Source organism: Oryctolagus cuniculus, chromosome 11 (genome assembly GCF_964237555.1).
Source record: "Oryctolagus cuniculus chromosome 11, mOryCun1.1, whole genome shotgun sequence".
NCBI lineage: Eukaryota > Metazoa > Chordata > Mammalia > Lagomorpha > Leporidae > Oryctolagus > Oryctolagus cuniculus.
This window is the reverse complement of record NC_091442.1, coordinates 109,424,100-109,447,672: the sequence shown is the minus strand read 5'-3', so window position 1 is coordinate 109,447,672 and position 23,573 is coordinate 109,424,100. Positions and strand designations below refer to the sequence as shown.

The following is a 23,573-nucleotide window of genomic DNA, read 5'->3' as shown; positions in this document are numbered from 1 at the left end:
AGCTCATAGGCCTTTTAAAACTTAATTCCTGATGTGTTGCTTTGCCAGAGAAGTAACTTTTAGGTATAAGATATTTTCACTAATACTCCACAAACTGTACATATCCTTACAAAGGCTATTATGGTAAGTGAGATAATGGACATAAAAGCACTTTTAAAAAGTATAAACTGTGAAACAGTATTTTTTTAGCCCATATATCTATAAAGAAACACACACAGATGGCTAAATTGAATCAACCCCAATGTTTTATTTAAAGTTGTAAAAGGCAGTGGTTAAGCACATTATCTATGTGTGTGTGTGTATGTGTATGTACACACACACATACACACACACACACATACATAAAAAAGGAAACCAACCCCTTTTCAACTTTAGCCACTGATCAGCTAGGTCCACTGTTGCATGATTCGGTTTCTACTTCTTCATAGGACCAATTCAAAAGTAAAAATAAAGTCTTAATCAGTTTAACTGTAACTATTTGTGTTTCTTTTTTTTAATAAATAAAGTTACCATTAAACTGATCACATATGGTAGAAAGGTAGAACATACACACACAAGTGCACACACACAGTCCCCAGTTTAAAACGTGACATATGAATGACCTATATGTACAAACGGGTACTGCTGCCTCCCTGACTCTCCGCAGAGGCCACGAAAGAGCCTCCATTACTCAGGGAGTCCCTGTTCCCACTGCTGGAGCACTGTGCGTTAGACTCCAGAAGGCGCGCTCCCAGTGAGTGCTACAGATGGTGGTTCAGTTCTACGGTACTAGTGTTCAGGTACATTAGGGAATAAATAGGCACTGTAGCTGCCTGGGAACTAAACCATCATTTATAACTCTTTACAGGGAGATATGGATTCTGAAGTTTTAGCTAAGTGACATACACACTTTTAGAGTGTGACCAGTTTGTAAGTCTGGGGCTCTGTGTGTGTGTGTGTGTGTGTATTTCTACGTATTTATACAAAATTGAAATGAAGAACAGGGCTAAGTTTACAGAGCAGCTACTTGGCTTCCATTTCGTCAGTCCTGATCTGAGGAGTCACTGGCTTCAGCCCTTGTTTTACCAGCTCCTTCCGCTTCTCACGTGCCCATAGCTGCTGGAGAGACTGAGAAGGGGCAGCCACCCACGTGGGAAGAGAACATGGCTAATCTTCTGCTAAGAATCTTGGCAAACAGAATTGCCAGACTCACTCAGGGCTGCATGGCAGAGTAAAGTCTTCCAGTCCCAACTTGATGAAATGGATTACATTTTTGTCTGTTTCTAGTCCCTGGAACTCCGTCTAACTGCAGCTCTGTATGAATGCCTCGATATCGCAAAAAACACAGGATCACCTCTTAAATATGCTGGATTCTCAATGAGTAAACCAGTTAATGTGTTTCTAGCCAAAGCAAGGGCATAAATGTTTTAGAGAAAAGATTCCCTGGAGCTACAGAGAAAAGATGCTGATAAAAGCAATACTGAGAGCTGAGCAGGTGACGCTTTCAGTCTGTGTCGGAGCTGGTCTCTTCGATGACAGAGTACTGGTTGAGTGCTTCCTCCAAAGGCGTTATTGTCCCATCAGGTTTTAGTCCCATTGGTTTAAGCAACTCCTCTCTGGAAAAAGAGATAAAAGAGAAAAAAAAAGTATTCACCAGCATCACACACACACACACCCCTCCCCCCACCCAAATCCACATCCTTTTTAAAAGAAGAGTCGTTAAAAACCAAAGTATTTTCCCTCAAGCTCTCTGTGTGTTTGTAATAGGAAAGATGAAAGGGGCATGGAAAGAAAAAGAGGCAGATAAAAGACTTCATTCACACAGGCCAAACCTACTAAGCCAATTAAAAGTATGAAAAGTCAAGGTCTAAATGGGCTCAGGACAAGGAGCAGGTCTCTTCTGTTTTGAATAATTAACTGCCCCCCACCCCGTTTTGTGGATTCATTTTGTTTCGGTGAAGTTGAAGCAGCCAGCACTTCACCTGCCCGGGTGGGTGAGGCACCCAGCTCAGGGCTGACTGGATGTGCAGGCATCCAGTCAGTGGAGTCAGCCTGTCACGCTGCATTTCATCTCCACCACCTCCAGTGATACAGAAGTATTTGCTGATCATCTGGTCTTCTCCAACTTTCCTTTCCTTTTTTCTCTCATGCCTTTCCTTTGTTTCTTCTTTAAAAAAAAAAAAAAAAAAACCATTGCTTTTGTTTGTGGCAGTTTAATTATGGGATTGACAGCCATTTTAATCTCTTCAAAGCTGCCCAACTACCTTTTTTTTAGCTAATCCAATTATATCTACTCTACAAGTTACAGCCTCATCTAAAGATGATTAATTATTGATTAAGCCAATCAAAAAGCATTAGGAGTTAATCTTTTCATAGGCTCTTATTTATTACACGGAGATTATGGCAGATGCACCCATTGCGTTGCTAACTTCAGTTCTCTTCCCACCCTGCAGGTCAGTAGTGTACTTAAAAGTGGCCTTGAAGAGGCCTGTTTCTAACAGAAACAGGCACTGCCCCTTGGAAACAGGTCTATAACCAAAAATCCGTATGACAGCTGTTGTAATGGTGGTAGGATTTACAGTGAAGGAAAATACTAAGCTTCTCCCTCTGCCTCCTTGCTGTTGTCCCTTAGGCCAATACAAAGAGGGGCTCCCTCCTGGGCAGAGGCAGCCACATGCTGTGTATGACAGTGTTACAGGCATAGCGCAACCTCCTGGGAGACAGGGGAGGGGCTGGGGTCACTGGTTAAGCCAACAGGAGCCTAATGAAGCAGCTCTGGCCAGCTCCACAAGACTGCCTCTGAGAATATGAAACACCTGAGAAATGTGGATGGCTGACTGGCTAGGTTGAGGTTCCTCAATGTTCTGAAGTGCGAAACGTGTTTCTTAATCTAAGAAATGGGGTCACAATCAAGGAATTTAATGTTGGAAGGGGCCTCAGAGATCATTTAGTCCAACCCCTTTAAGGAAACTGAGTGACTTACCCAAGGTCACTTAACTAGTGGCAGAGCTAGGTCTTGGCCATGGGTCTCCCCTGAATTCCAGTGCTCCTTGAAACACATCACATCTGGTTTAACTGCCCTCGGTGCACTGGAGGAGCAATAATTATGTGATGGGAGCTATGTCATATATGGAAAAAGGTACATCGGGTACAGCTGCTGCCCTTGAGGTGCAGGTAAAACAAATCAATGAAACAGTAACTTAGAAGACAATGGAGTGGATGCCTGAGAGAATGATGAACGGACGCTGGCAGCGCCTGAGATGAAGCACTTATCAGACTGCCTGGGGAAGGCGAGGAGAGGCAATACCCATGAGATGTTTGCTGAGGTAGCCTGTGCCAGGGCCCAGGTCATTTCAGGCAATGGAGACTGTGTAAAGAGTTATGTATGGTCCAAGTGACCTGTGTGATTTTGTGGAACCCTCTGTGATTGTCAGTTCATCTGTCCCATCTCTGCTCTCATGAAACTGGGAAAGGGCCCACTGTTTGGGGAGGGAAGAGGTTCAGTGAAGGAGTGGCAGGAGGGAAGGCTGCAAGGTAATTTGAGATCCAACAGCCAAGTGTTTTAAATGCCAAAGTAAGGAACTTAGATTTGACCCCGTAACGAGCATTCGGTCCAGTGTGTTTAGGAATGCACCTCCGGCAGCAGTGTGGCAGACACAAGTCATTAAGAAGTCCCGGTGATGGTGTGGAGGAGAGGAGACAGAGCTGGATTAGGGCCGAGGTCATGGGAAGAAAAGGCAACACTGCGGAGGCAGGTGTGACGACCCACTGACAGGAGAAGGGCGTGGTGAAGGTGAATAAGGAGGAGTGTTTCTGTGGCTGCAGCTTGGAACCAAGTGGGTATGACACAACTCGGTGCAGCCAGAACGCAGGAGATGGAGCAGATCTGGTGGGGAGATGCTCAATCTTTCAGGACACACAGAGCTTGAGGTGCCTGCATGACAACCAGGTAGAAATGTTGCTAAGTGGAGAGCAGGAAACCATCTGTTTCCATTGAAATGTCTCTCCAGCACAGATGTAAACATGCTACAGCTATATTTTACAATATGCATTGTATGTATTTTATAATAAACATTTTCCTAGTTCGGATTGTGCTGAAGCACTTGGTGCTATTGGAAACTACGTACTAGTAACTGATAGAAAAGGAGAGGGGACAAGCTTCTGGGAATGAACCACGGAGGGGTAAGAGTTGAGGTCTACAGGTTTGTTGAACTGAGGGCACCCTGAGGTGGGATAGGAATTTAAGAGCAGAGAGAGGCAGAAGTAGGACTGGCAGATGGGACTGCAGGGATTCTACCCAAGACAGTGATGAATTGTTGGGTGGATAAACTATCACCCCTGAGGGAGACTCGCACTACTGCATCTCTGACAACGTGATACCAGGGTTAGCTCCCAACATCTGGGAGTATGTTGCAATCAAATGCAGTCTTACCAGATTCATCCCTGTGCCCTAATCCAATTTTATAATGGTAATTAAAGTACACATTAGCTTTATGGCCAAATTGTGGGAATTTATTTACAGAAGGGCCCCATATTCTAATTCTCACTTGTGAACTATTTTTCTCAGGTGCCTGTTTTTTAATGCTTTGATTCCCTATTCCACTCTCCTTCCCCCTGTCCTTCTGCCCCCGCCATTAAAATGGAAGTGCCTTCATGTGATGCTTGGACTGGACATTTCTGTAGGAAAGGCATCTGTGAAAACTGGCCACGTAATCATGCATGTGTGCAAATGAATTAAGGCAGCAACATGATGTTGTAGAAAGAACTAAAAGATCCGGAGTCAGGAAGTCTGGCTGAAGTCCTGATTCCTCCACTTACCAGCTGTGTGATTTTGGGCAAGTCTCTGAGTTTCAATACCCCCATCTGTGAAATGGGGGTCATAATAATACTAGATATGGTAATAGTAATTAAAATAGTACAGCTCAAAGAGCTCTGTGACTGACCAAGGACTTAAATAGATGTTGTGGTACAGTGAAGAACACATACAAGTGTTTGGAGTCAGGCAGATCTGAGTTCTAATTCTGGATCAGAACTAGGACTGCATAATGTATACAGTATAATGAATGACCATCGTTGGAACCCACATGTTGCAGTGCACTTTCCTTCATGCTCACAGGTTTCCCCATGCTAGGGAGGAATAAGCAGGGGAAGAATATGCAGAAGCAAATTAAAGACATGATCCCTGTCCTTAAGAAGCTTTCAGTCCATCCAGAAGATAAAACACACACACATTAAACAATAGTGAAAGAATTACGGAACAAGCCTGAGATGATTAACAGGCAGAGCCCTGCTTTCCCTCAGTTTGACAGTTCATCAATACACCCTTAATATATTTGAATTTGTTGAAAGATTTCTTATCCTTTTTGGGAGTAGGAGAGGCTCATTTCCAGATGTGAGTTTTTTTCTTATGGGTCCCAGGCTTCTTTCTCATATCCCTATTCTAATTTTTCTGATCTTCTTCCTTGCTATCTTCTAACTCTCAGCCCACAAATACAAAAGTGAAACCTCTGATACAGAGACATATTCCTAAAAGGCTTCGTAATTGATCTGGTTAGACTGGGTTGTTTCATCTCCTGTCTGTTGTGCTCTAAATCAGCAAGAAGTGGACGGAGAAGGGGAAGCTTTAATAAACACCACGGAGATGTCCCTTCCCCAGTCACATAGGCCATGCACATGTGGGCAGGGCACAGGGAATGGGGACGCTGACCATAGGCTCCTTGTGGGAGGTGGATGTGGGGCCAGACTGCAACAGCAGCGATGGACATGGAATCATGGAGAGAAAAGCATCTCAGAAGCAGAATTAGTTGAGCAGAAGCACAGAAGCAAGAGTTAGCCGTGTGCAGGGATGGGCAAGCAGGCTGGCTCAGCTGAGGCAAAGGAAAAAGAAAGCTCAAAACAGAGACTGAGTATAGAAGAGGATTTGAAGAGAGACCCTGAATCCTAGGATGACAAGTCTGCGTTTTAATAGAGGTAATTTTGTCCTTTTTTTTTTTAAGTTCCCCACATTTAAGAATATTTACTAAAAATGACTCATTAAAAATTTGAAAACTATGAAACACTGTCCTGGCAAGTTCAAAAGAAAATATACTCTATGCTTTAATTAGTCAATCTTCATATCCCTATGTGTAGCACAGTGCCTTGCAGAAAGCAGATCCTCAGCAAGTATTTGTAAACTAAACTTTAACTTGCTTGTGACATTACCTGGTATTTTCACACAGAGAATAGAAATGGGGGTCTCTTGCTACTCCTAATAACTATAACAAGAACAAAAGAAAAGCTAAATCCTTGGCTAAAAGATGACTTTCATCATCAAGATTTACAGCATTAGGAAAGATGTTAACATTGCATAGGAAATGTTGCATGATGCTTTCTGGGGATTTTCTAATCTCTATTAGACTATAAGCAACTTGAGGGTAGAGTCCATGTCTCACCTGGCTGTAGTTTGCCAGTATCTGGTATAGGAGAGAGCACTCAGTAGGTGCTCAGTAAATGTTTACTGGAAGAACACAGTACATGGGATAAATGGAGAATGATAGAGAACCATTTCTCATGAATCCTCCTCATTATTTTAACCCTGGTGAGTTACTTCCATGATGAGTGAATGGCGTCAGATGTTCTGACAGCCTGGCAGAAGGTAGGCTCCCGTTTTATCATACAACATGGTATTCCCAACCACTAATTGGTATGGACTTGGCTTCTTATATTTGGGACTTCAGGAAATCTAGATTCTAGTGTCATATCTTTGACTAATGTACTAGGTGTCCTTGGGCAAGTCATTTGCCTCACTGGGCTTCAGTCTTCCCATTTATAAAATGAGAGGTTGGACAAGATGATCCCCAATATTCTAAATGAATTTTAAGAGTCTTAAGTATTAGGCTACTAAATAGTTTTAATCGATTTTAAAAGCTGCTGTTTAATGATGCTCAAACTCATTACTGCTAAGCCTTTGTTTCTAATCAAGATATTCTAAACCTAATAGCCACCCAAAGCATCCTACCTAATTGTCACCGACATACACCGAGACCGCAACTCCTTCCTGGAAATCAACCAGCAAGTGACTACAATGATTATAGAGGTAAAAGTCCAAAGCAATGGTAAGTATTACAAAGAAGGATCCAAACTGAATCCTGGCTCTCAAGGAACAGGTCACTTCATGAGGAATTACTGGTCCTGCATCATAAAGGTCTTATCTAAAAAGGACGGCTAAGTGTCCGATAGATGTATGTCATGTAAAATGGAGATAATATATATCGAAGTGTGTATCAGAATTAAGGTTCACATAGCAACAACTCCTTCATACTTACCTTCAATGCTATACACAGGCCTTAACACAAGTTAAGACTGCCCTCGTTATCATCAAAAAGTACAGTGATGTCTACTGGATAAAGAGCCCATTCTAGGCACTGTGACAGTATCATGGCGGGCTTCTCATCTGATCAGGCATCTGGCCAGGGAAGAGATAAGCCTCCAAGAATGTTCAACTGGAACGAAACATCATTTAGAAATTTGATCTTACTAAACGATAAGGAACCATAATCTATAAGGGCTTGGCCAGGCAAGAGGACACAGATAAAGCACGTCCAAGAAAGGAAACCCTATTTTGCCCCGGTCTAACCCTTGGGACTGCTAATGGAAACCAAAAAAACTTTCTTAAAGATCTAGGGTGGGAGATGATGGGATTTATACCATATTTAAATTTATCTCTCTTTTTAAAAATTTTCCAGATATTTTTAAATGTTTTCCTGAGCCACCATTTCTCTGTAAGTATTGTACTCTGGGGTACTTGGATTTATGTAACTTTTCAGAACTTTAGATAAGGTCCTCTCTCTTTTTGTTTTTGTTTTTAAAGGCTTGTGGGTTTCTGTGTGACTTTTCCCCCACAAATGACAGTGCAACATTGGGGCTCAGATACTAACATACCCAATCGCACATGGCAGAATAGGTCAGATGTGTATGTGTATAAAACACCTTACTTGACCCGGAAGCAAGAGAATACTCTTGCCCACAGCACATGTTTTGTGCAATACAAACAAAGCATTCAGTTCAAGTGTACTTGTTGAAAAACAGGACATAATTAAGCAGTTGGTAAAATGCATTCTTGTTTCCCACTTGCAGATCTCCCAAGAGTCCCTTCGAATTTACCTATACGAGTTTCAGCTTCCCGCTTGCCACTTAGCTTGATAACGACTCAAAAATCATTCCCTTGTTTTCAAGGGCTCTTCTTTCTTGTCTGCTCTGTGTACTACAGGGCAGTATTGACACATGGAATTAATGACAGGGTCTGTAATGAAACAACAGTCATGCAAACACCAGTCTGCTCTTTTGATAAAACAGCATGTTAGAGACCTATTCACCTCCCTCTAATTGAGTACTGCATAATAGTTCCGATCCTTTTATGTAACATATTTTGTTCTATGATTAGAAAAGAAGAATGGGGGGGGAGGGTCTATGAGGCATTGCTTCCTTCAATCACCCCTTGATTAATTCTCTTTTTAATGAGGGTGGCTGCTATTTAGACAGGTTCTGTTACATACTTGTTTTGTTGACTTCTGTACAATGTATAACAAAACCCAAGACAGGATAATTGGGAACCATTTCTTTGGCACGGAGATTCCTGCTCTTAATGTAAGGTTGACTTGGAAAAAAGAACCCTGACATTTTAAATTAGCCATTTCATATTTAATTCCTTTTCACATTTGAAAGATGTAAGATAAATTAGTGTATAAATAAAGCATTTTAATTAACAGAACTTTTCCAGACATGCCTGCTACAATGGAGCCGCTGATAGCCCCAAGGAGGAGGCTCTGTATGTGTAGCCTTGGCTGTCACTCCGAGTCTGGGGTGCATCTCATATCAAGGTTTCAGTTTGTGCTGAAGTGCAATGGATTTCTGAAGAATTTGTGATGTTGTTTTTAGCCTGTTTTTTCCCACAGAAATAATACAACCTTTGTGGCTGGTTAACATTTTCAGATACTGTGAAAGATACTCTACAGTTCATGGCTTCCTAGTGCTTTCCGGTGAGAATCATCTTTCACAAAGCCACTTATCCAGTAGAATGGATGAGTCTGGTGGCTTTCCCACAGCAAACTCAAAATCTGCAGGCTGCCTCTGTTAAACATGATCCTGGAGATCCTCTCCTCAGCCCTCATACTTTGGGTATGGGTGCAATGGGAAAGGTAAAATGTACAGCATAAAATATTCATTCACAAGACAAATGGATATGGTGTATTATCCACATCACCATGTCTGGGAACTTTCTAAGAAACAGTCCTATTGGGAAGTCTTTTGAAAGTTGGTTTTTATTACATGATGACATGAATAGGAATTTGTTAGATTATTCGTATTTATTCTTCCTAAAACAATTAAGAAACACATTATTATAGTACTAGAAATTTTACTGATTTCCCTCTTAAAGCTGGGGTTTTGTTTTGTTTTTCATATGAGTCATTTATTTAGCATTAAACCTGATATTCAAGAAGAGCTGAACAATGCAATGAAAAAGCAGGCATGCATGTCCTCTGCATCTTAATTCTCTTCTAAGATAAATAATCCCACTCTTTTGTTTTCTGCATTTATTTAAAAATTTATTTTTCTTATTTCAAAATAATCAGACTGATAACCTTCAGAGTTGTTGGTAACGTTTCAAAACGGGATAAGGTCTGGAGTCTGAAGACAGAACTGAGTTGTTCTTAACTGGATGCCTGGTCTTGAGTTAGTCACTTTATCTTTGACACATTTACTCCTTAATATCTCTTACCCTATTTAATTCACAGGGCCATTTTAACAATCACTGGAAATAATATATACGGAAATATTTTTTAAAGCTTAAATCACTATATAAATATTAGTCTTTTATTATTCTCATTCCTGTTAGAGGAATTGCATGCAAAACTTAAATTGCTACCCACCTCACATTAAATAGCATGGTTATAAGAAAATATAGAGAAAGATGTCAGAGATAGTTCTGGAAGAATAAAATTCAGTTTTATTCTTAAGTGCTGGTGTTCTTTATTATTTATTGATAATTTATTTACAGAAATTTTCTATCCTGTTGTCTACATTAGCAAAATAAACATTAATAAGTGGTCAGCATGCCAATTGACACTGCTGAATAAAACAGCAGAAAGGAGTTCTCATATACTCTGCCCAATCAGGAAGACTTTAAAAGTTAAAGGTGGGGGTGACTAGGAGAATAGTAAGTTGGAGATTATTCTTACTTGATGTTTCTCTAATGGCCAAAAGTGATTTCAGCTATTGCTTTAACTATGAACTCAGAGTTGTTATTCCTACTCCAGATCTAAAAGACAGTGGCTGCCAACAGGCAATACAAAGGCAGTGTGATATCCTACTCAGAGCTGTCTAGTCACTGGAAGGAGTCCTCTATAACCTCACAATATCAACCTTTTCACTTTAAGAGTGTTTTAACTGTTTGCCACTTTAAGAGTGTTTTAATCTAACTGGATCCAAGTCCCCTTAATTTAATTTCCAAGCAACTTTACAATGCATTTTAATGCTATAGAGCAGAGCTGTCTAATACAAATATAATTGTAAACCACAGGGTAAGCCATAAATGGTATTAAACATTTAGTAGCCACACTGAAAAAGAATAGGTAAAATTCATAATATATTTTGTTGGCTCTAATACTCATTTCAACATGTAATCCATATCAAACACTTAATGAGATATTCTACATTTTGAGGGTGGGGAGACTAAGACTTTGAAATCTTGTAAGTATATTCCAATTGGGACTAACCACATTGCAAGTGCTCAACATGGCTGGTGGTTACCATATCAGTGTAGACATAAAGGATTTTCTGATGGAAACAATTATGATTTTTAAATTTTTGTATCTATAATAGATCTTACAAAGCTTTAGAAATTGGGTCATGTTTCTGAAATGCACCTGAAAAGAAGCAAATTAAACCTGTCTATCTTACCACACAGGTAGGGATAAACAGTTGTTGAATTTTTTGTGAGGAGAGTAAAATAACTCACCTATAAAGAAAAACAAAGTATTTATGCCTGAAAAGTAACAAGTCCCTCTTGTGTTAGCAAGTTTAAAAATAAACTTTCAATTAAAAGTCATTATTCCTCTATTTAATGCCTGCATGTATTAAGAAAGCCATGTTTCAAATAGTATATAAAATGGCCATCAATCCATCAATAAAAATCAATTATCAGCTAAGAGTAAGAAAAGGAAGAAATAGTAGGATAGCTACTGATTCATTTACTTAGATAAACATAAATTTTAAAACAGTAATGGAGTTAGGGCTGAGTAGAGGATTAATCAGTTCTGTGTCCATTTAAGGAACTAAAGGGGATTACAGAAGTCAAAGTAACTTGAAATACTATTTTCTTGGGTTAGTTTAAGCTTAAGTCAATGTTTCTCCCTTTTCTTGGAAAAGGTACCCTTATTATATATGAGGTGTGTGCTGTTGTCAGGGCAAATGCAACTCTAACCATACTGGACTTGCTTAACCACACACAATCCCCATTCTAATCTGCTGGAGTTGTAGGGGCTTATTTTTTTCCAAGTGAGAGAAGGAAAGAGGGGGTGGAGAAGTGGGTAAATTTTACCCCTTCCCATCCTGTTCCCACATTAAAAATGTCAAATGAAGCTTTCTATAGTCTCATGCCCGGGCCTTAATGCTTGTACCTGATAGATATTACAGTTGTTTTATATTAAAGGAATTCTGTATCTCGATACTTAAGTTAGCCAGTCATGACCCAAAGTACTTTAGGCAATTCCTTTGCAGCCTTGAATTTTATGATGTTTCGCCAAGAAATGCAACTGACAAAGTATACTTTAAAGTCTTGCACCATGTAGGCTATTATAATAGAGCAATAAAATTGACATTCAAATCTGGGTATCAGCTGTGTCATTATTTCATTATCACATGTGGGGAAACCTTGGGGTATAAAGCACTGTACTAGCTAAACATGATGGGATTTAATGGGTTCAGATTATTCTCAAATGCTTAAGCCCTCCAGATATACTGCCAATGCCCTTATCTACAAATGTTACAAAAATATTCCTTTTAGTAATACTAAAGAAGAAAAAAACTGCTTGGAATACTACTAAGTCAACTGGTACTCAGAAGAAAATACCTGATTATTAATCTCTCTACTAGAGTCTTTGCACATTCTGGTGAGATAAAGTTGCTAAGGTGCTGCGTTCGTTGAGGCAGTAGTTACGTCCAGCATAGAGGCAAAACAGGGATTTAATTTTAAGTTTTACATTGGTGGTTTTACAATTTTGAAAGTGAGTAACATCTATGCCCTACACCAGGCTCAGTAATGGTACTTGGCATGACCAACCTTAGTCATCACTTTGGTAAGTGCTTTGGCACGGGCCACTGTTGCTAACCACCATCCTGGTGCAGGTCCTTCACATCTGCTCTCCTATGGATGGAAAAAAGGAAGTGTCTAGTGTCCATTCGTTGGCCACGTCACCTCCAACCCTATCCTTTTACTCACACACCTTTTAATTCAGGAGGAGAAAATGATTTCATTTTTGAGAAGGAAAAATTAATCAGACAAAACTACATGACACTCTCAGCACAACAGAGACTTGGTTGAATGCAGAACATCCTAGATGACAGCTGAGGGAATGAGGAGGAAGTGTTCTGGTAAACACTGTGACAGACAGACACAGTAGCACAGTGGACAGAGCAAAGGTCTTGAGTCCTAGAAAATGAAGTTCCTAATCTGACTTTATTAGGAAGCTAGAAAGAGAATGTATATGAAAATGTTTTGTGTATTGTCATAGGAAATGAATTACCATTGGTCATTAGCTTGGAAATATTTTGGACAATTCTTTGGTCCCTGCTTCCCCCAATGATAAATCTGATAAATTTGATTACTATGGTAACATGTTAACAAAACAACCTGAGTTTTTTGCAAAGATGGAGACTATGAATACCAAAGAATGATTAATAAGATTTTAAATTTCCCTCTACCTGGAATGAATGGTCATTTTTCATTTTTCTATCAAATACCTCTTAAATTTTAGGATTAGCGCAAATGCTGACATTGCCTGTGAAACACTCTCTGAATCATCCAGACAGAACGAACTGCTCCTTTTCCTGGGTGCTTAGAGTTCAACACAGCCCTCATTTTGTCATTTCCTTCTACCTTGTATTCTAGAATAGGTTAGAGCCAGTTTCTTCACTAGAATGTGAGTTTCCTAAAAGCAGAGACTGCCATGTTCACCTCTGAATCTCCCTTGGCTGCCTTGCACAGAGTGGCAGCTTTGTCAATGTTCCCTGAATTGTACTAAATTTAGTCTACTTAGACTGTACGCCATCTCTCTCTCCTTTTTTTTAACTTCAAAAAAAAAAAAAAAAGAGAGAAGAAACTTAAGACTAATGAGGAATATAGCACAACAAACATGTAAGATGCATAAAGAATGGCTTCATTCTTTGCATTCCTTCTTTGAAATGCCCACTGCTAATCTTTATACAGATCTGTCATTGTTATTAGTGAGAGCAAATGTTAGAAAGCACACAAAGGCAGACAATGTAAAAAACCCACCACACATCAAGCAAAAAGTTTACATGATTTAGGACTATTCTCAAGGATGCCTTTTGCTTCAACTTTAATGGCAAAATTGGTACCATCAAAGCCAACACAAGACATATTTGCTCTGCTTTATACATGCAAAAATCAGCATCACCTTCAGATTGAGTTGGGCATCTGCTGGGTGTTTCCAGGTGAATGTGCATCTTCTTTGAGGCATAGTTTAAATCAGGTAGAAGCTTGGGTATTTCAGACTTGACGTTTGTGTATTTATTTGTTGGCAGCTTCTAGGATATGTGGATTCCCCTGAGATTAAAAGGAGAAGGACCTAGCACCTTTGGTTTCTGTGCCTGTTGAGAGGGAGGCCTTATGAAATGCTGGTGTCTCTCCCAGTAAGCCACGTAAGTAAATTATACTGTACTGTCTGAGGCAGCTCCTTCCCTCATCTAGCTCAGCGTAACCAGGGTAGATGGGAAGTTGAACAGCATTGTTTTTAACCATTAAAAACTCATTATTCAAAATTGGAACTTACGCAACTTAACTGATTGACTTTGCTAACCCTCTAATGTGCTCCACTCGGGTCCTTGCTACCACTTTGCCCTGCAGCTTCCTCCAGATGGACTCTTGTACAGATACCACTGAGTTTCATTAGCTACATCAGATCCCTTGGAAGAGGCTAACCACATAGATGTTTCATACATATATACACACATATTTAGAAATTGTTATTTTTGCCACAATTACTGAGTTCTAGTCAAACTTTGCAGATAAATGAAGCTACCTCTAAACAACTTCTACCACAAAACCAGCATCATTAAAAAAAAGAAGTTGACTGCAGAACGCCAGAATACCCACACTTGTCACACTCCTGTCAGCCTCATGCTCTTGTCCATTTCCCAGCTAAGTCCCTGCTGTGCCCTCTCAGCTGACTGCTTTGTTATAGCTTTCCTTTTTCATGGTTGGCTTTCCCTTTCCATTTGCTACTTCACCGAGTCATATTAACCTGGCATATATAGTTAAATATATATATATATATACACACACACATACATATATATATTATTGATCTAGTTATTAGGAAAAAGCAGATGACCAAAAGAAATGCACCTTTAAGTGACAGCTGCCACTAACACACAGCACTCACTCAAGATGGCTTAAAGGAGACAGTAACTCAATGTATGATTGGAAAACAGAGCAATTCAGCCAAGTATAAAAGGAATTATTTTCTAATAACTCCTTCAAGATGACTAGTTGCTTATTAGTATATACTTGATTTAATTATTTTCAAAACTAGTTACTTTTGGAGGGGAAGAGGGGGGTGAAACAAGAGGGGGAAGGGAAATTGTTTTTAGAGGCCATAATTAATAAAAATGCTTGCTTTTAAAAAATATTTCATTTGAGCTATTTCTTTTTACCTTTTCCTGCTGGGTATATGACATTTTAGAATTCCTGGTTTCAGCAGCAACCCAAAAAGGCAGAATTGCAAACTTGCACATCAAAAATGGGGTGTGTGTATGTGGAGGGGAGCGCAGTATGATTTGGAACAAAAACCAAAACAGAATAAAACAAAAATACAAGAAGCAGCAAAATCATTGAACCTAACTCACAGCATCTTTTTGAAGACAGGGCGGTTAGTTGGTTAAATATTATAGTGACCTAGTAGTTACTATCGTAGCCTGAAGAGTTTCCATGTTTAGGAATGCACATCCAGAAGCGGCACTTGTAGAAAAGCCAGGGGAGCCAAGAGGTCTCTGAACTACCGCTGCCTGGGCCACCCTGCTCGAATCAACATGGATTTCCAGAGTTGCTGTTCTATGGTAACTCTCAGTGAGAGAGACAAAGAAATAGAACATTTTTAGAAACCAAGCAAAAAATGGATGGTAATACAATACCTGGAAAGTTTATCAAGCATGTTGACAAGTTTCATGGCTTCATATTCTTTTTGTTCTTCTGTCATTTCATCTATGGGGTTTGGCATTGGTTCCTCTAAATGACCAGTGATAAGATTAATGCTACAAAAAGAAAAAAAAGTTATGCTGTATGTTTTAAATTTATGCTCTTTCTATACTTCTCTGGTCCAAGTTTTAGGTGATAATAAGAAAGAGTATAATAGCCAAAAAATTGGCAATTTCAATCATTATTTTATGGTATAGCACTGCTGTAGGAATTTTTTAAAAATGGACTTTTTCTATTAATTTGCTTTGGGATATGGGCTAAAGTTATTGTCTTTTTTAAAAAAACGAAAATTGACTTGCCAACTTTAAAAAAAAGGCATGGCTGCTTTTGAAAAATACAAAATTTGGTGCCGTTGGATAAATATCCTTGGATGCAAAGCTTATTCATTAATTATAAGGGGACAAATGATTTCAGAGAAGGTGAAATGAGGAAATCCATTTTGTGATACAGCATAAAATAAACATCAAAAAAAAAAAAAGAACTGGAAAAATGACAGAGAGGCTGCGATCTGGAAATGAAAGCATGCCAATTTATAATCTCAGGAAATTAGTCCATTAGTGAAACCACAGAGGGCAATGAGTGTTTAAATAAAAGATAAAGCAGAAGATAATTTTAATTAGATCTGATCTGACCTAGATTTAAAAAGAAATAAAATCTAGCCTACCAGAAAACAAGTGTACCATCTTAGCTTTCTAGAAATAGATTTAATGCTTGTACAGTACTTGAAATGAATACCTTACGTAAACTTTGAATGAAGCTCTAATATCAAGCATTCTCTTAATTAAAAGCTGAACTTTTTTTCCCTGAGGGGAAATGAAAGATAACTTTTTCAGTAGCTGCTCAAGTCTGTAACTTAAACATTTTTCTGGAGAAGACGACAACAGGTTACACTATCTTGGTACCAGCCAAATACAGATTATTTTTTTAAATAAGAAAATGAAATATCCTACAAATAGCAAATTACTAATAAATTGCTTTCTAGAGTCAACAAACACCCAAAGCTTTCAGGATCTAGGACTTCAGTATAGGCAAATGACTGAGTAGATCAGTAATAAACAATGTAGAGTGATAGAGACTTGGGTAAACTGACTGGAACACACTGTCAGCCTGATTTTGAAAAATCATGTGGGCCACAACAAAGACATCACAGTAAGATTTTCTGGTGGGCAGCTTGCAAACCCTCCTTGAGACTTGCTTGGTCAAGTTACTTCCTTTGCTGACCCTGGCTCTTCTCGTTTCGTATTAAGGCCAGCTGACTGAGTACTGTTACCTGTTACTATCAGGTTTCCTTTCCTTTTCCTACATTGGTCAGAGGCTACAGGACGCAGAGATTCTTCTGAAGGGACTCAGTGCTCAACTTCCTAAAAAATCAGACTTAAAACCCGTCTTGCTATTTTTACATAAGACTTACGTGTAGAGCTATAGTTTAAAAAGGTTTTTTTTTCCATTTAGAAACCCAGTACATAAAAGAGAACCACAACTTCTCAGGTAGAAGAGGAGATAGGGACAGCAAAGAATAGGGGCCTAGAGCCCCTCTGTTTCTCACGAACATACTACCTCTTAGGGTAGCCTCAAGGCACTTTCAGGCACTCTGAAGCAACCTGAAAACACACAAGCTTAGCACTGAGTCTTAACTTTGATTATACATTAGAATCACTTGGGAAACTTTAAAGAAAAATCTTGGATTTCACCACAGATCAACAAAATCTCAGTTTCTTTCTTCCTCTCTCACTATCTCTCTAGTTAAGTTTTTCGAATGATTCTGATACACAATGAAGTTAAACACTACTGGGCTGCTTCAGACACAAATTGTATACTATTTCATATCCTCTTCTCAGGTATTCATAAAACAAAAGGGCTTCTAGCTAGAGGCCATTGACAAAAATACCTAATTGGTCATCTTATGTCCTAAAAGTCAGGAACAAAAAGGAGAAAGACAAGGCTTCTGAGTGATGTGGAGGTATATCCAGATGCCACACTGAAAATGCACTTCCATCACACACCTATTATTTGCTCCAGCCTATAAAACAAGACATCAGTTTTCACTGGTTTCTTTCTTGCCACCTGCTAAATTATAAAAACAACTAGTCTTAAAAAAAAAAAAAAAGGTACTTATTCTGGATATAGACCATGTGCCAAGCAGACAAAAGAAATCAGGCCTTAAAAGAAAGAAGGGAAGATAGATATATTAACTATGTAGATCATGCTCATTTGCTTCTTAAGATTTCCCTCAGATTCACTGGAGGCATGATTTAAACAATCAGATCTGTAGACTGCTTTGGAGTATGATGACATTAGCACAAAGCATCATTGCTAATGAAAGAAATCTGTCAGGAGGACACACTGGTAAGCCCTGTGCTATTGTGGGTACCGCAGCACACAAAGTCAGGATAGGAATTCCTGGATTAGGACACATTGGATTTTCTCTTGGTTCTCTTATGAGTTAATGTAAATGATGTCTGTTTTCCCTAAGTCCCTGTCAAGTCCCCTGGCTGCTAAGATGATTTAACAGCTTGCTATGAAGTTGGCTACTAAAGTTAACAAAATTTTTTGGTATCTGAGCATAAAAGCAACAGTCAGAACTCATCCTTTACCTGTGGAGTAAAACATTCTAACCCCTGCCCCAAATCTCTCCAGAGAGTTATGTTTCATTGTTTATTTTAAAAAGACATCTCCCCACCATGATACTTGGAAGAAGGTAAACAAACGCACAGATACACAAGATAGGGCTGTGAACTGCACTACTCTTATGGGAAAAAGGTCAGTGTGCTGTGGCGAAGGCACGCAATTTTTCCTCTTGTGCTTCCTTCACTCCACAGCCTCATGTAGCTCCCCTACCCAGAAGTCAGAGAAAACAAACAACAGTCACCATGACAACAATGATGTACAGTTTCACAAAATAGATAATTTTCAGTTGAACAAACACCAGGCACCTTTACAGCCTCAAGTAGTATGGTCTATCAGTACAGAGACTTAAAGTTTAAGGTTTCCAGATCTTGACACTTATTCAGGGCTACTTTTTTTTCTTCCAAGACTCTGAATCTTAAAATGCTTTAAGGACACCAACTGTGGAATACATTTTATTGGGTAGTTGTATTTATAATTTCTCTCACTTCATCTTTGTTTCCCTCCCCATACCCATCTTCCCAGCACTCCAATCCTATGGCTATTTTGCCTTCCAATTAGGTGACAAGGTATCATTCCTATCTATGATATTTCACTATGAAGTTTATATTATATAACCATTATAAGAACTGATAGAAGCTATATAGGCCTGGAGACAAAAGGATTAAGACATAGTAAAAGGTATGAGCGAATGAACACACCCGTAATAGTGAAAATATTTTTCAGGACTTTTGCTCGCTCTTCATATTGTTGCTACCTTTGGCCAATATCAACAGCACTAGGCCATTTAACAAGAAACAGCCATTAAAAGTTCACTCATGTATGTGAAACTCCAATATCTAAAATGTGTGGCTGAAATTTTACTGAAAGCATTCTGATTAAAGAAGAGACTCTCATGTCACATCCCTACAGGGGCTAGGCAGGTAAGATAAGTGAAAAAGAAAAGCTGTCAAACCAAAGGTGCTTATGCCTGCTATGAAGGGGATGGGATCGCAGCTACTCAGATCCATAAGTTGGCTGCCATCTGAGAATGCGGGCCTAAGATACCAAAATTTGCATTTTTCCTAAAGAAGGCAAATATCCAGATTTTTATCTGAAGCATATGAATCCTAAATCTTGGCAAGTAATTTTTTTTTTTAAGATTTATGTATTTACTTGAAAGAGTTACAGAGACAGAGAGAGAGAGAGAAATGAGAGAGCTTTCATCTGCTGATTTACTCCTTAGATGGCTCCAAGGGCCAAGGCTGGGTCAGGCTGAAGCTAGGAGTCAGGAGCTTCATCGGCGTCTCCCACATGGGTGGCAGGGGCCCAAACACTTGGGTCATCTTTTGTTGCTTTTCCCAGGCAATTAGCAGGGCGCTGGATCAGAAGTGGAGCCGTGAGGACATAAACTGGCACCCATATGGGATGCTGGTGTTGCAGGCAAAGGCTTTACTCATTATGCCACAATGCCAGACCCAGCAAGTCATTATTTTAAGAAGCACTGTATAAAACAAAAACACAATCCAAACAGTACTACATGGGATAAGCCAAACAAAACATACTTGTGAGCTAAATCAGTCTATGTACTGACAATTTGCAACCTTTCAAGAAGGAGATCAGTGTTTTTAGGAAAAGGCATTTTGTAAGCTTAGACCAGGAAAGAAATGGGGTAGGTGAAGTGGGGAAGGAGATGTGACATAGGAATGAAACTAAAAATGTCTTCACGGGACAGAAAACAAATACTCAAAATATTTGCCCCAACATGCCAGTACAAACAGCAAAATGGAGGTTTCTTGAATTTCATTCCCTTGGTTCCCACTCCCCTACCAGATGTGAAGCTTGCTAAGGGTAGGAAGGTCAAACATTTTGATATACTAATGCTGAGTACTGGCTGAATAAAAAAATTATTCAACATCTCAAAAAACTCATTCACCAAAAATTTACCAAGTGCTTACTACCATGTGCCAGGTACTATTTTTGAACAAAATCAGACAAAATGAAAACAAAAACCCTACCTCACCTCTCCTAAAGGAGCTTATCTTCTTTGTGGAGAAAACAACAGACTTAATGAGTAAGGAAGCTTGTGTTATATGTTAGAAGGTGACAAGTGTGCAAGAAAAGAGTAATCTAAGTGCAGGTAAAAGAGTCACAACTGTTCATAATGCTTCTCTAGAAAGTGATATTTGAGTAAAGTGAGAGGTGAGGGAATGAAACGGACTAGCTCTCAGGACAACAGGCATTCCAGGCAGAACGGACAAAGCAAAAATCTGGCACAGGAGCATGTCTGGAGTGTCGGACAAAGAATACAGTTGTCAGCATGGCAACAGCACAGTACAAAAGGGGACAAGCATACCACTGCACAGACTCTGGTTTTTAGCCAATGAAGAGTTTTGAGCAGCTGACACGGTGTGACTTATGTTTTGTAAGGATCACCACTGACTGCTATGTTGAGAATAGAATGGAGAGGGGCATCTGTAAGACCAGTTAGAAGGCTATTAAAATTTTAACTAATACTAATTAAAGGTGACTATATTTTCAATGTATTATGAAAATAAAGCCAGAACCACCTGTACATATACAAGGGTCCTTCAAAAAGTTCATGGAAAGGGGTCAGAGTTGTGGTGTAGCAGGCTGTCATCCTCTGCAATGTTGGTATCCCATACGGGCACCAGTTCGTGTCTCGGCTGTTCCACTTCTGATCCAGCTCCCTGCTAATGGCCTGGGAAAAGCAGTGGAAGTTTGCCCAGTTTTTGGGTTCCAGGCACTCATGTGGTGGATCTGAAAGAAGCTCCTGGCTCCTGGCTTTAGTCTGGTCCAGCCCTGGCCATTGTGGCCATCTGTAGTATAAACCAGTGGACAGAAGATCTCTCTTTCAAATAAATAAATATTTTTTAAAAAATGAGAAAAAAAGCCGGCGCCGTGGCTCAATAGGCTAATCCTCCACCTTGCGGCGCCGGCACACCGGGTTCTAGTCCCGGTTGGGGCGCCGGATTCTGTCCCGGTTGCCCCTCTTCCAGGCCAGCTCTCTGCTATGGCCAGGGAGTGCAGTGGAGGATGGCCCAGGTGCTTGGGCCCTGCACCCCATGGGAGACCAGGAAAAGCACCTGGCTCCTGGCTCCTGCCAGGATCAGCGCGGTGCGCCGGCTGCAGCGGCGGCCATTGGAGGGTGAACCAACGGCAAAGGAAGACCTTTCTCTCTCTCTCTCTCTCTCACTGTCCACTCTGCCTGTCAAAAAAAAAAAAAAAAAAAAAAAAAAAAAAGAGAAAAAAGAAAAAATTCATGGATGAATGGAGTTAGAAGATAAGTTTATTTTTGGTGCAAAAAAGGGTTAATATCATGATATTTTTCATAATATACATTTTCTAAGAACTTTTTGCAAACACCTCTTATGTGAATATTTATTGAATTAGAATGGGTCAAATATAACTTTTGTGTTTTTAGGGGTTTATACAGCTACATTTACTTTCTCTTATTTTTTTTATTTTTTTATTTTTTTGACAGGCAGAGTGGACAGTGAGAGAGAGACAGAGAGAAAGGTCTTCCTTTGCCGTTGGTTCACCCTCCAATGGCCGTCACGGCCGGCGCGCTGTGGCTGGCGCACCACGCTGCGGCTGGCGCACCGGGCTGATCCGATGGCAGGAGCCAGGAGCCAGGTGTTTTTCCTGGTCTCCCATGGGGTGCAGGGCCCAAGTACCTGGGCCATCCTCCACTGCACTCCCTGGCCACAGCAGAGAGCTGGCCTGGAAGAGGGGCAACCGGGACAGAATCCGGCGCCCCAACCGGGACTAGAACCCGGTGTGCCGGCGCCGCTAGGCGGAGGATTAGCCTAGTGAGCCGCGGCGCCGGCCATTTTCTCTTATTTTCTAACAAAGAAAGATAAATATAAATGCCCTGAGGACCAAGAAGCTAATTAATGGGCAACCTCATCCTTCCCTTTGATTGGCTTGGAGGAAGAATAAGAATCAGTTGAAACACAAGCTTTGACTTCACATCCATTAAGATGACTATACAAAATATACACACCCAGAAAATAGCAGGTGTTTTGAAGACCAGAAAAAAGAGAATCCTTGTGCCCAGCTGGTGGAAACATAAAATGGTGCAGCTGCTGCATAAAATGGTATGACAGTTTCTTAACAAATTAAACCTAAAATGCCATGAGATCTAGCAATTCCACTTTTGGGTGCATACTCAAGAAAGGTGAAAGCAGAGACTTGACTGGGTATCAGTACACCCATGTTCAGCATCATCAATCACAACAGTCAAAAGGTATACACAACCCAAGTGTCTACTGATGTTTGAATGAATAAACACAATGTCACTGGGAAGCAGGCCACACAGCAGACTCATAGAATGACAAATGCCCTAAACAGCACTCTGGCCTCAGAATCAGCCCTTAAAGCATCTGGATCTGGTTGAAAAGCCCATGAGATTACTGATGCCATAAACAAGAGTGTCAATTTGTTAAGTCAACAACAGGAGTCACTGTGCACTTACTCCTCATGTAGGATCTTTGTCCTTAGTGTGCTATACATTGAGATTTAATGCTATAACTAGTACTCAAACAGTATTTTTCACTTTATGTTTCTGTGTGGGAGCAAACTGTTGAAATCTTTACTTAATGTATGCTAAACTGATCTTCTGTATATAAAGAGAATCGATAATGAATCTTGATGTGAATGGAAGGGGAGAGGGAGTGGGAAAGGGGAGGGTTGCGGGTGGGAGGGACGTTATGGGGGGGAAGCCACTGTAACCCATAAGCTGTACTTTGGAAATTTATATTCATTAAATAAAAGTTAAAAAAAAAAAAAGCCCATGAGAGCATTTCAGGCATGGGAAGCAAAGACATGGTGGCAAAGAATGGCCTACATGAAAGATCTCTGTGACTGAGATCCCAGTAGAAAAAAGAGACCATCAAAGAAGGAGGAACCTTTCTCTGAAGGGAAGAGAGAACCTCCACTTTGCTTATGGCCTTGTCTATAAATACAGTTTATGGCCCTATCTAAATAATGTCAGTTTGTGGAATCAAAGGCTTCCATAGCCTTGGCAGTTCATGACAAGAATCTCAGGTGATCACTGACATCATAAATAAGAGTGTCAATTGTTAAATCAACAACAGGAGTCACTGTGCACTTGCTCCCCATGTAGGACCTCTGTCCTTAATGAGTTGTACTATGAGAATTAACGGTAAAACTTGTCTTCAAACAGTACTTTATACTTTGTGTGTCCGTGTGGATACAAACGGTTGAAATATTTACATAGTACAGAGTTGATCTTCTGTATATAAACATAATTAAAAATGAATCTTAACAAAGAATGGGATGGGAGAGGGAGTAGGAAGCGGGACGGGAGTTGGGGTGAGAGGGTGGGTATGGGAGGAAGAACCACTGTATTCCAAAAGCTGTACCTATGAAATTTATATTTATTAAATAAAAGCTTTTAAAAAAACACAATATATGGACATACTGATTGTTATGCAACCTTAAAAAGAAAATTTGACAAATGCTACAATAT

At 39.9% G+C, this 23,573-nt stretch overlaps 1 protein-coding gene across 14 annotated transcripts in view; it reads right to left on the bottom strand.

Annotated features, from left to right (window-relative positions):
* Window positions 1–227: 227 nt before the first annotated feature.
* Window positions 228–23,573, bottom strand: part of RIC8B (RIC8 guanine nucleotide exchange factor B) — a 126,545-nt gene continuing 103,199 nt past the window's right edge. Inside the window, exons 9-14 of one of the 14 annotated variants that reach the window (XR_011380256.1) lie at window positions 15,391–15,510; window positions 13,656–13,848; window positions 12,299–12,382; window positions 8,122–8,260; window positions 7,284–7,460; window positions 228–1,595 (exon numbers count right to left, since the gene is read on the bottom strand). Coding sequence is in view for 4 of the 14 variants with exons in the window: in XM_002711424.5 (XP_002711470.1) it covers window positions 1,484–1,595; window positions 15,391–15,510 (232 nt within the window). In the remaining 10 variants the exon portion in view is untranslated. Of the gene's footprint in view, window positions 1,596–7,283; window positions 8,261–12,298; window positions 12,383–13,655; window positions 13,849–15,390; window positions 15,511–23,573 lie in introns of all 14 variants that reach the window. The other 13 variants (XR_007919774.2, XR_011380257.1, XR_516814.4 and 10 more) reach the window with 13 other exon arrangements.